The sequence below is a fragment of the Bombyx mandarina genome, chromosome 17 (assembly GCF_030267445.1).
Source record: "Bombyx mandarina strain Sakado chromosome 17, ASM3026744v2".
NCBI lineage: Eukaryota > Metazoa > Arthropoda > Insecta > Lepidoptera > Bombycidae > Bombyx > Bombyx mandarina.
The window spans coordinates 2,420,194-2,437,973 of record NC_143223.1 but is presented as its reverse complement, the minus strand read 5'-3'; the positions used below and the strand labels follow the sequence as shown (position 1 = coordinate 2,437,973).

At 31.9% G+C, this 17,780-nt stretch overlaps 1 protein-coding gene and 2 long non-coding RNA genes across 4 annotated transcripts; all 3 read left to right on the top strand.

Annotated features, from left to right (window-relative positions):
- Positions 1-753: 753 nt before the first annotated feature.
- On the top strand, positions 754-4,309 carry LOC149501086 (uncharacterized). Of its 2 annotated transcripts, XR_016324472.1 has the most exons (4): positions 754-1,885; positions 2,062-2,133; positions 2,590-2,710; positions 2,803-4,309. It is a non-coding gene; the product is annotated as an uncharacterized LOC149501086 (long non-coding RNA). The 2 variants fall into 2 exon arrangements; XR_016324471.1 differs by having other exon boundaries at positions 1,482-2,133.
- Positions 4,310-9,015: 4,706 nt separating this feature from the next.
- Positions 9,016-11,442, top strand: LOC149501085 (uncharacterized). The gene is made up of 3 exons (XR_016324470.1): positions 9,016-9,257; positions 9,713-9,833; positions 9,925-11,442. It is a non-coding gene; the product is annotated as an uncharacterized LOC149501085 (long non-coding RNA).
- A 301-nt stretch (positions 11,443-11,743) lies between these two features.
- Positions 11,744-14,817, top strand: LOC114241382 (uncharacterized). Its single transcript, XM_028172205.2, has 3 exons — positions 11,744-13,089; positions 13,693-13,781; positions 14,389-14,817. The coding sequence occupies exons 1-3, from the start codon at positions 12,038-12,040 to the stop codon at positions 14,655-14,657; spliced, it is 1,410 nt and encodes a 469-aa protein (XP_028028006.2). The 5' UTR covers positions 11,744-12,037; the 3' UTR covers positions 14,658-14,817.
- The last annotated feature ends 2,963 nt before the right edge of the window (positions 14,818-17,780 follow it).

Here is a 17,780-nt window from a genome sequence, read left to right as displayed (position 1 = left end):
GTTTAGTAATATTTCATATTAATTTTTGTGTTTGAATTACTTAAGCACTTGTTTGAAAATAGTTTTATTATTTGTTTTAATGCGTGTTTAATAAGTGAAAGAAAGAACGGCGTCTAAATGAAAGTACAGTCCTCTTTGGATGCACTTTGAGGAGACCGCGCCGAAACAATGCATCTACTGCTCTCGTATATTAACATTATTGTCGAGCTCAATTTGCAGTCTAAGTCGCCATATGAAATCCGTTCATCCCGCAATAAATTATATTAAGTAAAAAATAAAATTATTCTATTATTAAGTAAGTCAATCTCTGTCAAGTAATTTAACAGTGTATTACAATACAAAGTTCATACTTTGTATTGTAATACACTACTGTAATGACACACCCGAATCATTACCTAAGTGATGTGTATGAACACATCACTTAAGTAATGATTCGGGTGTATAGATACAATGTATTCGTCGTCACAGTATCTATTGAACGCACCGAGTAATGTTAAGAGTGATGTGTAATGTTTTCGAGTAATATCACCTGTCTGTAAAAGTGATGTCATATCACATTACATTGGCAAGTGATGTTTTGCGCAAGTCTACTATGTAACTACACATATGGACTTGTTTGTCTGAAATAAAATAAATCATTCATTCATTAAATCCTACCATCCTTTTACAACATATTAATTATATTGTCTGTGCCAGGGGGGTGCAACTCCCATACAAAGGAAAATAACATTCAACTAGCGTCATCTTACTCCTGTGGCGACGTCATTTTTGTAACTTTTAGGCATTAATGATCTAATAAACTCACTAGATGGCAGATATGAGTTCTGACTCAATACAAAATGTAGCGTACTTTGAAGCAGTGCTTCCACTTTTAGGGAATTCTCCCTTTTTTAGGGAAAAATAGTTGATATTTTGGATGATAAAGACAATTTAAAAAATACCAGGATTTAGGATATTTCGGGGTAAAAAGCAAAGCATATACTAGTAACTGTTGTGAATTTTAAAATAAACGATAATTAAAGTAAAACAATGAACATTTTATTTTATGGAGAGAGAATGGCATTAAGTCGAGTTGACAAGTAAAAGAATAAAACAGAGTTGTGTATAAAAACTATAAAGGTTTGATTCAACAGTAACCCTCTAGTAAAGTAAATCATAGATTAAGCCACTGCTTTTTCTTAGGGATTCCCCAGAATCCCAATAAGTATAATCCGCCAAATTTTTATTTACCTATTTTCGTTGATGTCACCAGAACTTACTTGTATTGTAATATACAGGTACTTCATGTACCATGAAAGATTATCATGGTAATTTCATTTACGAAAACCTTGTAATTGTCATTTCACTTTTGCTAGCAGTTCCTTCTTCAAAGACTGAGGTGGAAAGATTATTCAGTGTTCTCAAATTTAAAAACTGACAAAAGAAACAGGCTTTCTAATAAAACCCTGAACGGCTTGCTTCATAGAAAGTTCCCAACTTTGCCAGCAAGCAATTGCTCAATTTTAGAACCGAACAGTGTTAGGTTGTGCAGCAAAAGAATATAAAAGCAATGCGTCGACTTCCTTGAAAATTCTAATCCTATAGATCTATGATCTTCTGGGGGCGTTTATATTATATATACCTACATTAAATAATATGCTGTGGTTTATTTTCTGTATTTATTTACGCTTTCTATATAAAGGATTTATGAAAGTTGTCTAGGAAATTTTAGGGTAAATTCAAAAGAAACTAGGGTAAAATGTGTTAAAAAAAACGTAAGTGGAAACACTGCTTTGAAGTTTTCAAAATTCCAGGGCCGTAAAATAATCTCAAAAAAAAAAAAAAAATTTTCAAAATGTCGTAGGTAACGATTTAATTTTTTAAATCGTTTTTTTTTGGTCTTGGTGTGAGTTATTTTACGTTGTAGTATTAATTTAGAGCAACTTTTAGCTTTATGAGAATATTAGACGATTAGACATTGAGAAACTCTGTTTTGAATTCTCTTTAGACATAACTTGGCTCCAATACTTTTTTCTTCGTTAGCGTTTCGTAAGCCTGTGTAACTATTTTCATTTCTTACAGAATGTTTATTATTAAAAATCAGCATGCCTCGAAGATCGAAAATGAAATGCTATTTCGGATGCCTTGATAATGGTGAGTTTACACTATTTTCCCGGTATATTATTTGCTAACAGAATTATTATTCATAATATAATTAAATGAATTAGCACCAACTAATGGTCCTTCCTATTTCTGCTGCCTAGCTATCATATATGTTAAGTTTTGATCAAAACAGTCGGTATTAAGTCTCGTACTATCACACACACACCTCAGATAATAAAATTGTCTCGAGTGGGTGGAAGTATTTATGTTTTGCAACTCAGCGTATTATATGCTTATTGTCAAGTGGGCCCGAACTAGTTTTTTGGAATGATCAATCAGTCATGCTTTCCTGTTTAAATAAAATACAGCACAATTGATCTCACATCCAAAGTTAGATGATGGCATTCACGTTTTGTTTCCTGGTGTTTGATAACTAAGTTACACCAAGTGGCCTGTGACCACGTTCATCCTTCGACCCAATATAAAATAATGTTTTTATTTTTGTAGACAAAGGTTTGATAATGACAAAATTTTATGGAAAAATTATAAGGAGCACTAAAATGTCTGAAACATGAAAAGATTGATGCACTATATTTGAACCAGAACGTGTTATGTAATATATTAATTTGTAAGTAAGATTACATTAACACTAAATTTTTCATGGTCGTATTTTTTTCAATATTTGTTACATACTTAAGATACTTTGTTTCTCCGTTTCAGAAGAGAAACTGATTCAGCAAGGAACGTGAACTCTCAAGGGATCTTAATTTTTTTTAAATATGTTTATAATTGATAAATTAATAATTGAAATAGTTCATAAGAACTAAATTGATGCCAATTTTGTTTTAAAATAGGTTGTTTAGTTCTTATAGTTATAGTATTACATTTGAATAGTTGTAATTAGTAAGTTAGTAATATATGAAAATACTGATATAAATTTTTGTAAATAACCTTTTGTAAATTCTACGAGAAGATGATTTTAATTAATGATCAAAAGTCAACGGTCTTTAAAAGCATTATTTGCAATTATTTAGATTAACTGTGGAATATATTTGCTAAGTTGTGTTTTCTGTATGAGCAGATATAAATGAAAATGCCCAAACATGATTATGTTTCTTACATTTTCATTATGTGAAATCAATATGCTTGTGACTGAGTATATTAATAATTTATTAAAACTTAAGTGATAGACAGCAACCCCTATGGCACTGCTGAAGTTTATAAGCACTGGTGACCACTTATCATGGGCCGGGTTGCGTGCTCGTCTGCTGTTGAGTGCAATAAAAATTTTCGAAACCCTTTCTATTATTTAGATGTAATATTAGTGTACATTTAATTTGGATTAAAAGATAAATTTACATTTTATGTTTGCATGTGTATGTTTATAATTCATTTGCATGTAACGAACACCAGTTTCTTTTGTAACAAAATGTAAACTAATGGTTTGTAATGAATGTAATTAACTTTAAGATGATTTTCTTTCAATCTGCTGTTTGTTTCATCTAGTATTACCAAAGCTAAAGCATCAGAAACGTCAGAATAGAAATAATTTAGATAGGGAATAAAAGTATAACTAATGTAATCATGTCTAAGATTACTATAAGCGTCATTAAGTACAAACTATCAATATTTAAGAGTACTTTAAATCATCATTACATTTTTTAAACATTTTTTGTTTTTCAAATCATGTAATAAAACGTTTGTGCAGAACAAAATGTCACATGTTATGAACATGATTGTGGGTTAATCGTTTCTTAAATTTCTAAATGTTTATAAGAATGCTAAGAATAATTTAGTATTCACTTTAGTGTGTGTATTATCTCTACAATGCTAGTATAAATGACAATTATTGTATGACGAAGCATAGGTAGTGTTTATAGATGTAATATTTTCATACAAGGTCATGATCTGTCACGATCAACTTTAAGCAAGAACTGCTATAGTTAAGAAACAAATTTATTAAATTTAATTCAAATTGTCTACTATGTTTGTAATGGAAAGCTGACATGTTTATATTTCGCACAAATGACTTAAGTGACATTGAATGATTTGATTATCTAGACTTAATTAACTTTTAGATAACTTTCGATTTAATGTTATTAAGTACTCTAGTAGGATTAATCTAGAGGAGTTATTGTTATTCGAAATTTTATACAATTGTACGTTCATACTATCTTTTAACAGTAAATTGTTTGTAATATAGGGAAATTAAATAGCTTACAGAGAATTACAGCTTTTTATTTAAAAAAACTGTTTTCTCTCTGTATGAAAAGGTCTTATCGATTAGAATGCTGAACACAATCAAACGTTCTTTAATATTTCATAAGTACTACCGGGAATTTCAGCGATTCTAAACGATAAGATTTTTTCATAAAGAGAGTTAATTATAAAAAATATTAACATTACTAAAAAAGCCACCTGGTGGGGGGTAGGGAGACTAATAATCGACAGCAGCGACGCCTGCTGTCCCGGGCTCTAACTAAAGCAAAAATAAAAATGAGAGTTGCGCATCTATCTCAAATATATTAAGTGTATTATATTAAGTGTATAATCTATGGTCTGTGCCAGGGGGGTGCAACTCCCATACAAAGGAAAATAACATACAACTAGCGTCATCTTTAGGAACCGGCGCACAGTGGGTCGATTCTATGATTTTAGTGACTTAGGGACCAACTTTGTTTTTTTATAATTTTTTTTATGTAGATAGATAGAGCTCGTTAATCTCAATAATAATCGTTTTGGGCAAAAATTACAAAAACTTTATAGTTTGGTCAGAAAAATGTGTTTTATGATTTTTTTGTATGGAACGGGTCACATTAAATTAAATTCCTGCTAAGTACCGCGAGGTCCCGCTTTGAAACTTTATTTTCCTTATACCTTGTCTAGTCTACTATCATTTGATGCTATGAACATGTGCATAAAGTTGCAACTCTGCCAAATAAATGGATCGAAAAAAATTAATAAATACATAGAATAAAAACCTTTTTTTTTTTTTTCGTAAGTGCTTTTAAGTTAAATTTGATATGGATTAGTAAGTAAAAGCACGTAATGATACCCATAATTACATAATACCTAACAACAATACATTTAGTAGGTCTCTAATTATGCAATCTCTCTAAATATTATATATTTTGTTTCACCTTTCGATCTTTGGGTCAGAAGACGAAAGAAGATTGTGTAAAATATCCTCATTAGTCGACCTTCTACTTCTCATTCTTGAATAACATCTCTCTGTATATTTCCGAAAATCTTTATTGCGAGCTTCCGCTGCCTCTTCCGAGAGTTTACCTATACGAATGGCACCAAAGTTCTTCATTATTATATATCACTGCCATGTGCCAACAATTTATGGATACTGGAAGGCATATATAATACCAGGGATATACATTAACATACAATTCTGCAGTATATCTAAAAAATTCCGAAAAATTGGAAACCTGCTCTCCAGATGCAACAGAGTGAAGAATCACGTGAAGCCTCTCTATTAAATCTTTACGTATTCCTGTTATGCGGGCTGTTTCTTCTGCATCCCTGAAAAATCTTCTGGCAGTATTGCCATCATTGGTTGTTCCTACTCCTTGCTTGACAACATCTATAAGTAAACCGCATTCCTTTTTAAACGCTTGCTGTATAGCGCTCTTTCTGATTGATATTTTTTCTTTGTCATCCCCCCTTGCAACCCCATTTCTTGAAGTCCAAACGATAAGACGCAAACAAAAAAGTGTCATATAAAAAATAATCTCACAGGAAACTACATACGATGAAAAAATTGTGAAGTAATAAAATTATATTTACCGATATGAAGTAAGCACTCCATGCATCTTATCCAGGCATATAAAGATGGCATTCCATACTGGAATATTTCTTCATTATTTTCTCTTTGATAAGCAAGTCACTTCAAAAAACTCTGACGGTTTTGCTTTGCAAATATCACAGACAGCAGAAAATGTTTCTGAAAAATATGAGGTTATTTTGCCGTCTATCATCATCATGTGCAATTGATGCTTAACTTCAACTTGTTTGATTTTTGATGGCTGAAGTCTTTCTATTTCTTCTGTTATGCTAGCTTTTATAATTGTCACTGTTGACTGCGTTTCTTTTGTAAATTTAAACATTATTGGACGGCAATAAAAAGTTGATGAGGTCGTTTTCCCAAACAATTGTTCCATCAAATTTCTGAAGCCTTATAGGAACTAGACTGACCATGAAAATAGATGAATCATCAAACTCTGTTTCAGTTTTTTGTTTATAATTACTTTGACCTGGGGCTCTATCAAAGCCTATTTGCTTATAAGCAGTAGCTCTCTTGCAGAGTCCAAATCCGAAGTAATCACATCTAAAAGCCTATATAGCGCCAAGTTTAGTAATGCTTGCATTTTAATAGTAGCTCCTTCTTCAGTAATAATTACCTCGTCTTTCCCTGGATAACATTTGGTCTTTTCTTGCTTAATTTTATATTAAGAAGGGTATAAATCAGACCCATTTTCACTTGCTGCTTCTCTTAGGTTTATATACTGCCACTTAATTTAAGTGAAACTAATATTGCCTTATCGGGAGAATATGTACTACTTTTCACTTTACTTGTAATTAAATACTCATTAACTTTTTCTAGATCTTCGGGGTGATTTGACAAGTGGTTCATTATTTCTCCTACATCTTCATTTCTAGTGTTTCTCAAACTAGTAATTGTAGTAGCTTTCATTTCATCCGGGGATAACGAAAGCGATTGGTAAATTTGTTCAGTGCGTCTTCGTTTTTGCCTGGATCCCAATTCTTCAAAAGGTTTTCGAGGTGCAAAAATAGATGTCGAGGCTTCTGTAGTACATTTGAGGGTGGTACATTTTCAACATCTTCAGTATTAGAAATCTCGAGCCTTTCATGTGCAGTGTTGATAGCTTCAGGTATCATTCCTTCGGGCCAGTTTATTGCACATTCTAACCAATTACATTTTTTTCTTATAAACTGTGCTAACATGCGACTACTTCGTTTCCATATTGCACTTATATTTGAACAAAATTGCGTACTGAATTTTTGGAGCTCAACATTTTTCTTTTCGGTCACGTTTATTTGATTTTGTAGGAATTGAAAGAGTTTTTTATTATCAGACAGCGACTGTAGTTGCTCTCTTAAAATCATAAATAATCCTAAATTGTTAACAAAACTATCAATTATAACGGAAACAGCAAGATCACAACGACAATCACGAGATGTTAGTAGTAGTACGAATAAACGAACACTAGTTAGTATATAATAAACATGGTCACTTTATACTTCCAGAGATAAACAAATGTTTACTATATTTTCTACTACCCAGTAATGGCTACTTAACTAATTATCCTCATTAAATAATGTTAACTATCTTAATAATTAGAGAGATTGCTTAATTAGAGACCTACTAAATGTATTGTTGTTAGGTATTATGTAATTATGGGTATCATTACGTGCTTTTACTTACTAATCCATATCAAATTTAACTTAAAAGCACTTACGAAAAAAAATATAAAGGATTTTATTCTATGTATTTATTAATTTTTTTCGATCCATTTATTTGGCAGAGTTGCAACTTTATGCACATGTTCATAGCATCAAATGATAGTAGACTAGACAAGGTATAAGGAAAATAAAGTTTCAAAGCGGGACCTCGCGGTACTTAGCAGGAATTTAATTTAATGTGACCCGCTCCATACAAAAAAATCACAAAACACATTTTTCTGACCAAACTATAAAGTTTTGGTAATTTTTGCCCAAAACAATTATTATTGAGATTAACGAGCTCTATCTATCTACATAAAAAAAATTATAAAAAAACAAAGTTGGTCCCTAAGTCACTAAAATCACAGTATCGACCCACTGTGCGGCGAGGTCATTTTTGAAACGTTTTGGCCTTAATGAACTAATAAACTCACTAGATGGCAGATACGAGTTCTGACTCAATAAAAAAGGTTAGCGTACTTTGAAGCAGTGCTTCCATTTTTAGGGAATTCTCCCTTTTTTAGGGAAAAATAGCTGATATTTTGGATGATAAACTGTTGTGAATTTTAAAATAAACGGTTTTTAAAGTAAAACAATGAACATTTTATTTTATGGAGAGAGAATGACATTAAGTCGAGTTGACAAGTAAAAGAATAAAACAGAGTTGTGTATAAAAACTATTAAGAAGGTTTGATTCAACAGTAACCCTCTAGTAAAGTAAATCATAGATTAAGCCACTGCTTTTTTCTTAGGGATTCCCCAGAATCCCAATAAGTATAATCCGCCAAACTTTTATTTACCTATTTTCGTTGATGTCACCAGAACTTACTTGTATTGTAATATACAGGTACTTCATGTACCATGAAAGATTATCATGGTAATTTCATTTACGAAAACCTTGTAATTGTCATTTCACTTTTGCTAGCAGTTCCTTCTTCAAAGACTGAGGTGGAAAGATTATTCAGTGTTCTCAAATGTAAAAACTGACAAAAGAAACAGGCTTTCTAATGAAACCCTGAACGGCTTGCTTCATAGAAAGTTCCCAACTTTGCCAGCAAACAATTGCTCAATTTTAGAACCGAACAGTGTTAGGTTGCGTGCAGCAAAAGAATATAAAAGAAATGCGTCGACTTCCTTGAAAATTCTAATCCTATAGATCTATGATCTTCTGGGGGCGTTTATATTATATATACCTACATTAAATAATATGCTGTGGTTTATTTTCTGTATTTTATTTATGCTTTCTATATAAAGGATTTATGAAAGTTGTCTAGGAAATTTTAGGGATAAATTCAAAAGAAACTAGGGTAAAATGTGTTAAAAAAAACTTAAGTGGAAACACTGCTTTGAAGTTTTCAAAATTCCAGGGCCGTAAAACAATGTCAAAAAAAAAAAAAAAGTTTTCAAAATGTCGTAACGATTTAATTTTTTAAATCGTTTTTTTTTGGTCTTGGTGTGAGTTATTTTACGTTGTAGTATTAATTTAGAGCATCTTTTAGCTTTATGAGAATATTAGACGATTAGACATTGAGAAACTCTGTTTTGAATTCTCTTTAGACATAACTTGGTTCCAATACTTTTTTCTTCGTTAGCGTTTCGTAAGCCTGTGTAACTATTTTCGTTTCTTACAGAAAGTTTATTATTAAAAATCAGCATGCCTCGAAGATCGAAAATGAAATGCTATTTCGGATGCCTTGATAACGGTGAGTTTACACTATTTTCCCGGTATATTATTTGCTAACAGAATTATTATTCATAATATAATTAAATGAATTAGCACCAACTAATGGTCCTTCCTATTTCTGCTGCCTAGCTATCATATATGTTAAGTTTGATTAAAACAGTCGGTGTTAAGTCTCGTACTATCACACACACAACTCAGATAATAAAATTGTCTCGAGTGGGTGGAAGTATTTATGTTTTGCAACTCAGCGTATTATATGCTTATTGTCAAGTGGGCCCGAACTAGTTTTTTGGAATGATCAATCAGTCATGCTTTCCTGTTTAAATAAAATACAGCACAATTGATCTCACATCCAAAGTTAGATGATGGCATTCACATTTTGTTTCCTGGTGTTTGATAACCAAGTTACACCAAGTGGCCTGTGACCACGTTCATCCTTCTACCCAATATAAAATAATGTTTTTATTTTTGTAGACAAAGGTTTGATAATGACAAAATTTTATGGAAAAATTATAAGGAGCACTAAAATGTCTGAAACATGAAAAGATTGATGCACTATATTTGAACCAGAACGTGTTATGTAATATATTAATTTGTAAGTATGATTACATTAACACTAAATTTTTCATGGTCGTATTTTTTCAATATTTGTTACATACTTAAGATACTTTGTTTCTCCGTTTCAGAAGAGAAACTGATTCAGCAAGGAATGTGAACTCACAAGGGATCTTAATTTTTTTTAAATATGTTTATAATTTATAAATTAATAGATGAAATAGTTCATAAGAACTAAATTGATGCCAATTTTGTTTTAAAATAGGTTGTTTAGTTCTTATAGTTATACTATTACGTTTGAATAGTTGTAATTAGTAAGTTAGTAATATATGAAAATACTGATATAAATTTTTGTAAATGAGCTTTTGTAAATTCTACGAGAAGATGATTTTAATTAATGATTAAAAGTCAACGATCTTCAAAAGCATTATTTGCAATTATTTAGATTAACTGTGGAATATATTTGCTAACTTGTGTTTTCTGTATGAGCAGATATAAATGAAAATGCCCAAACATGATTATGTTTCTTACATTTTCATTAAGTGAAATCAATATGCTTGTGACTGAGTATATTAATAATTTATTAAAACTTAAGTGATAGACAGCAACCCCTATGACACTGCTGAAGTTTATAAGCACTGGTGACCACTTATCATGAGCCGGGTTGTGTGCTCGTCTGCTGTTGAGTGCAATAAAAATTTTCGAGACCCTTTCTATTATTTAGATGTAATATTAATGTACATTTAATTTGGATTAAAAGATAAATTTACATTTTATGTTTGCATGTGTATGTTTATAATTCATTTGCATGTAACGAACATCAGTTTCTTTTGTAACAAAATGCAAACTAATGGTTTGTAATGAATGTAATTAACTTTAAGATGATTTTCTTTCAATATGCTGTTTGTTTCATCTAGTATTACCAAAGCTAAAGCATCAGAAACGTCAGAATAGAAATAATTTAGTTAAAGAATAAAAGTATAACTATTGTAATCATGTCTAAGATTACTATAAGTGTCATTAAGTACAAATTATCAATATTTAAGAGTACTTTAAATCATCATTACATTTTTTAAACATTTTTTGTTTTTTTTTTGTTTTTCAAATCATGTAACAAAACGTTTGTGCAGAACAAAATGTCACATGTTATGAACATGATTGTGGGTTGATCGTTTCTTAAATTTCTAAATGTTTATAAGAATGCTAAGAATAATTTAGTATTCACTTTAGTGTGTGTATTATCTCTACAATGCTAGTTTAAATGACAATTATTGTATGACGAAGCATAGGTAGTATTTATAGATGTAATATTTTCATACAAGGTCATGATCTGTCACGATCAACTTTAAGCAAGAACTGCTATCATTAAGAAACAAATTTATTAAATTTAATTCAAATTGTCTACTATGTTTATAATGGAAAGCTGACATGTTTATATTTCGCACAAATGTCTTAATTGACATTGAATGATTTGATTATCTAGACTTAATTAACTTTTAGATAACTTTCGATTTAATGTTAATAAGTACGCTAGTAGGATTAATCTAGAGGAGTTATTGTTATTCGAAGTTTTATACAATTGTACGTTCATACAATCTTTTAACCGAAAATTGTTTGTAATATAGGGAAATTAAATAGCTTACAGAGAATTACAGCTTTTTATTTTAAAAAACTGTTTTCTCTCTGTATGAAAAGATCTTATCGATTAGAATGCTGAACACAATCAAACATTCCTTAATATCTCATAAGTACTACCGGGAATTCCAGCGATTCTAAACGATAAGATTTTTTCATAAAGAGAGTTATTAAAAATATTAAAATTATTAAAAAAGCCACCTGGTGGGGGGTAGGGAGACTAATAATCGACCGTAGCGACGCCTGCTGGACCGGGCTTTAACTAAAGCAAAAATAAAAACGAGAGTTGCGCATCTATCTCTAATATATTAAGTGTATAATCTATGGTCTGTGCCTTTAGATGTCATTTTGTCATTTCATGATGAAATTTTCATTTAAATTTAATTTATTTGATAGTTTTAAGCGCCTTACCTACATTTAAAGTGTTCGTATAAGGCATGACTTTCGGTATCTTATTTCAAAATACTTCCGCATATGGACCACATTCGCTTTTCCTATCAAATAAATCAATAAAAAAAACGTCAAAAAAAATATGACATTAAACATTTGATCATTTCTACTGCAAAATTTGGCTTCGTTTTTCAAGAGAAGCTTATCCTTCGTTCACAAATGGACAAAACAGACAAAAAATGTAAGAAGAATGGTCTAACAAAACCTATCACAACCCTAGAATTGGCTAAGGATATCACTGCAATCGATTTAAGCAACAAAGGTATCAGTGAATTAACGCATAATATCACGCTCCCGGAGAATTTATATGACTTGGATTTGTCGAACAATAATCTTAAAGAGGTTCCCAGTGAAGTCTTAAAACTTACAAAATTAAAAACATTTAACGTCTCCCATAACAGTATAACTTACTTTGACGACGCTCCCGATTTCTGCAACACTGTCGAACAGCTGAACATATCTAACAATGCACTGGAGGGCCCGCCGTATTGGATCTGGTCGAACACCCCTCAAAAATTAAGAAACCTTAATCTCAGTAATAATCCGAATATAACGAAATCATTAAAAAAAGAATATTTAGAAGAGTTAATGCAGTACTCAACTTTAGTCACTGATGTAGATGTAAGTAACTGTAGAATAGGAGAGAACATACAAATTTTAACATTATTTAAAAACACAAAAACTCTAAATGCTGGTATTTTGGATTTCACTTATAGGAATAAAAATAATTTAATAGAACTACCCAATTTAGTCTTGGATAAATATATTAATTTACAAAAATTGAATGTTTGCAATACAAACATATTTACGATCAACTCAAACATAGATATTCACAAGAATTTAATTGAAATTGACCTCTCACTAAACAACATAACAGGCTTACCAAAAGAATTTTGCAATCTATATAACCTGGAAGTATGTATATTATCATGTAATAAAATTTTATATTTGCCTGAGGAATTTTACAAATTAGAAAAACTGAAAGTGCTTCGTTTGGATACGAACAAGCTATGTATGCTTCCGAACTGTACAAAATTGGGCAGCCTTGAATTATTAGATTTGTATGACAATGATATTTATGAGGTACCTGAAGAAATTGAGAACATAGAGAAATTGGACTTGGCACAAAATTATTTTGATGAACCGACTGATGAAATTTATTTCAACAAAAGGAATAAGTTAAGACTAAATTTGGTGCGAGTTGATGGAAGGTATAATAATTAATATGTACAATTCTTTGAAGATTACTAAAATTGATTTATAGTTTCAATATGTTTAAAATTACTAACAAATAGGAAACAAAAATGCACCTTAATCTGGTTCTTACAGCTTTTGAAAATATGTAGTTTTATTGATATAAATAGATACCTTTGAATGTATGGAGATTTTAAAATCTTCAGTTTTTGTATGATGCTCAAACAAATAGACAAACAACCTTTTTATTGTTAAAGTTAGGCAAGTAATGATGATTTGGCATGATTACTGATGGCATATAAGACTAAGTCATAGCATTTAAATTGAAGCTTTTTATTAATATCATCACTAAAGAGAGGTAAGCTATCAGTCAATAAGCGTTGGTGATGGAACACCAGATTAATATGCCAGAGGTCAATAGTATTAAATCCAGGTAGGTCATGAGTTCACCTACCCATCTATGATTATAAATAAAAAAGTACCTCTAAACATTTTCTCATAATCCATAAAGTTTATTGGAAATATCTTCAATTTACAGACACACTTTTGTTCCACTTTAAAAACTTAAACTAATATAATATTAAAATAATAAAATGAATAAAATATTATATACCTTTCAGAAAAGAAGAAATCACAATTTCTGAAAGTGAAAGTTCTTCATTAAGTGATGCAGAAGAGGACTCTTATCCAATCGATAATTTGGATGAAGGTAAATATTGGAAGAATTAATACTAATATGGAATTTCATGTTTGATTTAGTGTTTTCAAAATGCCTTAAGAAATGCATTTGACTTAAAATTGTATTGTATTGTTTTGCTGAACATATAGTAATGGTGAAGAATCCTTACATCCTGATGTAATCTGGTAAAACGAAAAAGAAAAAAAGAACATGAAAAAGTTCATAGGAACTAGAAATTGTTTTTTTTTCTTTTTAGTTTTTTTTTTTTTTTTTTTTCTTTATTAGTTTTAAATTTTAATTTTAATTTTTCCAAGTATACTATGTAATATGGATGGATGATGATTAAATATGTTTCATGCACATAGTATGATGAGGATCCCCTTCAGTAATGTTAGTGGAACCCACCCTTAAATAGCTACTAGTAAGGTACATATTAAATTTGGGTATATTAGATATGAATCTAATATACTAGAATATACTAGAATCTAATAATTTGGGTATATTAGATATGAATCTAATATACCCAAATTTAATAAATTAATAAACTACGATGATGTAAAAGTCATTACTATTCTAATGTCTTCATACTAGTCATATTATGTGCAATTATTCTAAGATCATTTATTACGATTCATAGATGCTGTAAAACAAAACGAACCACCGAGCTCACCAGAAGACTGGGATTCAGATGAGTACTGGATACCAAAGTTCTATAAGTTATCAACTCCCTCAACATCACAATGGCTCTGTTTCATAAAGCAAAAAATGGAAGAAGGAAACTTTTGCCCAATAGATATGCATGTTACATCAGTGATTGACAAGATTAATGAGGAACGCATGTTAAACTCGAAAGAGGACCATGAATCGGAGGGACAGTTTGATGACTATTCTGATGACAATAGCTGACCGATGAGTACTGCTGTTATCTTAAAAATACAATATGAAAATTGTTAAACCATGTTACAAAAAACATTATTATGTTTTAAAATCTATTGATTATGAAAAGAAAAGCGTTTAATAAATAAAAAAGAAGAAAAATAGTTTGAAAAACGGTTAATTGAAATAATTGAGTTGGTTTTTCCTTAATCCCAATATGAATGCACAAGCATTGCAATGTATTAATTCAATGTTATCATGAATCAAAATTATGATCATTATGGTCAGATCTCTTTAAATGATACTACTCTGACAGGAAAGTACCGAAAAGATCAATAATACACAAATGCTTAGTTATTCATCTAAATTTATATCACTTTCAAAGTATGCTCTTTCAGAACTTACTGGTGGTAGGACCTCTTGTGAGTCCGCATGGATAGGTACCACCACCCTGCCTATTTCTGCCGTGAAGTAGTAATGCGTTTCGGTTTGAAGGGTGGGGCAGCCGTCGTACCTATACTTGAGACCTCAGAACTTACATCTCAAGGTGGATGGCGCATTTACGTCGTGGATGTCTATGGGCTCCAGTAACCACTTAACACCAGGTGGGCTGTGAGCTCGTCCACCCATCTAAGCAATAAAAAAAAAAAGAAGAACAAATACATGCAAACACTTTGCCGGAATTGAGATTCGTTTTCGCGCGAATTCTCCTTTACTTCTACCGAATGAAAACGGGTGCTACGAAGTGGTTAAGTTTAGGAAAAACAAAGAAGTCGGCTAGAGCCATATTATTATATTTATGTTATGACAAACCGTTCGCTGTTCCAAATAACGCTGTATTTAATTATTTAAATCTAGGTACTTAACTAAAACTCCGCGCCAAAATTGAAAACAGTTGTGTTGTGTTGTGATTTCGGCAACAACATATTTGCACATAATAAAACTTAAACATGGAATATACACTAAAATAAAATGTTTAACATTATATGGTGGTCAATTACCCTTATTTGAATTATCAGATTTTATTTAATCATTTTAAATTTAAATCATTATAACAGAGTTACCGAATGTACATATAAATTATAAATTAATTCGATTTATGATTCGATGGTTCGGAATGGTTTCGATTTTTTTATGGTATTTTATGTATGCCTTGCCCTAAAATTTGCTACTGGGATAATATCGTTTCTGGGTTTTATTGCTTGAAATAATTTGATTTAAAAAACTAAATAATAATTTATCAATTATGACCATGACGGGTAGAGGTAAGGAGAACTGTCTGTGTGTAAAAAGTGTCCGTTAAAATCTGCTAAATATGGGTGGCGCTACAGTAGCAATACTCTAGTCATTCCTCCGTGCGTCGTATTCCTCAGTTCTGAGGGTCGTGACCTTTACTGAGCACTTTTGTCAGGACTATGTTCTTCCATTCACTTCTGTCCTCCGCGCAGTGGATAGCGACATTGATGCTGGATTCCAAAGTCGTCTTGATCTGATCGGACCAGCGCATGGGACTACGCCCCCTAGGCCTCTTTCCTTCCATTTTGCCGGTGATGAGAAGTCTTTCGAGATTGTCACCCTTTTTTCTCGCAACGTGACCGAAAAACTCTAAAATCCTACGTAGGCAAATGGTGGAGAGTCTTAAGGAGACGCCTAGTTCTTCCAGGATTGATGCGTTTGTCCGATGCGCCGGATCAGTTAATAACTGGTCAATTAATTACATCTTGTCATACTTATGCTAGCGCCATTCTCGAGGATTTTTGAACTGTTATTTAGTGCTGAAAGTGGGACACTTTTTCAAGCCTCCTCCCATATATAAAAATATATATACCTAGGCAGGTCATAAATTCTGTCACATGTTTAATGTAAAATAATTGAAACAAGTTTATTCATTATGTAACCATTCATATACCAAAATGAACTTAACAAAACATAGAGTCTTATGACACTAAAGTTTATTCAAAATGACCTCCGTTATTTTGAATACAGGCCTTCAATCTGCGCGGCCAGTCGTCTATCGCAGCACGAACGAGGTCCATGTCAATATCGGCGGCTGCCTTAATCAAGGATGTCTTGAGTGACTCCAAATTGGGATGAGGCTTTGAGCACGCCTTTTCCTCCAAGTGTTGCCATATCTTGTAATCTAACGGACTCAAATCTGGACTGGAGGAGGGCCAGTCTTCGTGCCGGATGAAGTCGATTTCACGCGCCGCCAGCCAGTCTTGTGTGCTCTTCGCTCTATGAGCTGGCGCCGAATCTTGTTGGAATACCCAGTGCCTGTTATTGAACATGGTATGAGAAACAGGTTCCACAAGGTTCGTCAGGACTGTATTTTGATACACAACTGCATTCGTTTTTACACCTTTCTCACAAAAATGTACCTCTATTAAGCCCCAATAAGAAACTCCCAACCATACCATGAGCGAGGATGGAAAATGACCTCGTTGGACACGCGGAATACGGTTGCTCGCTTCTTCACTACTGTGTGCGTACACCTTATCATTTTGTTTGTTGTAGCTCTCTTCTACGGTAAAACTTTTTTCATCCAAAAAAAGAATTACCCGATATTTTTTTCCCGCGTACCGCTTCAGCAAAGCGCGGCATCTCTTTAGTCTCAGGTCCATTAGACGAGCATTCAAACGATGTCCTGTTTTTCTTCGATATGCCCGAAGCCCTAAGTCTTCATTTAATACCCTTTTCACCGTGGTTCTGCTTAACCCCATCTGAAGGGCCAACAGTTTCTGCTTACGTTTGGGATTTCTTTGAATTCGCGCCTTCACAGCTTTTATCACTGCTGGAGTCCTAACATACCGAGGGCGACCACTTCTTGACCTGTCATCTACACTAGAGTCTTCATTGTATCGTTTGATGGTACGATAAACGAATCTTTTGGTTATATTCAAATTTTTCAGTATGTTAAAAATTTGAATTGGCGCGTAACCGCAACGATGCAACGCAATAACTGCAACACGGTCTTCTTTGAGCGTCCACTCCATATTTAAAAATGAGTAAAATTCTAAAAAGTATACATTTTTATTTTCATGCACAATTCGAAATTCGAATTCAATAATTTTTTTTGTGGCCAGCATTCTAAAAGAAAAGTTTTTACTGTGTGACAATACTTATGACCTGACTAGTTATATATTTATTGCTTAG

Excerpts from the sequence above, each read along its gene's own strand:
- LOC114241382 (XM_028172205.2), top strand. The coding sequence starts at position 12,038 with ATGGACAAAACAGACAAAAAATGTAAGAAGAATGGTCTAACAAAACCT. Across the intron at positions 13,090-13,692 it reads TTGGTGCGAGTTGATGGAAG|AAAAGAAGAAATCACAATTT; the intron begins GTATAATAATTA and ends TATACCTTTCAG. Across the intron at positions 13,782-14,388 it reads AATCGATAATTTGGATGAAG|ATGCTGTAAAACAAAACGAA; the intron begins GTAAATATTGGA and ends TACGATTCATAG.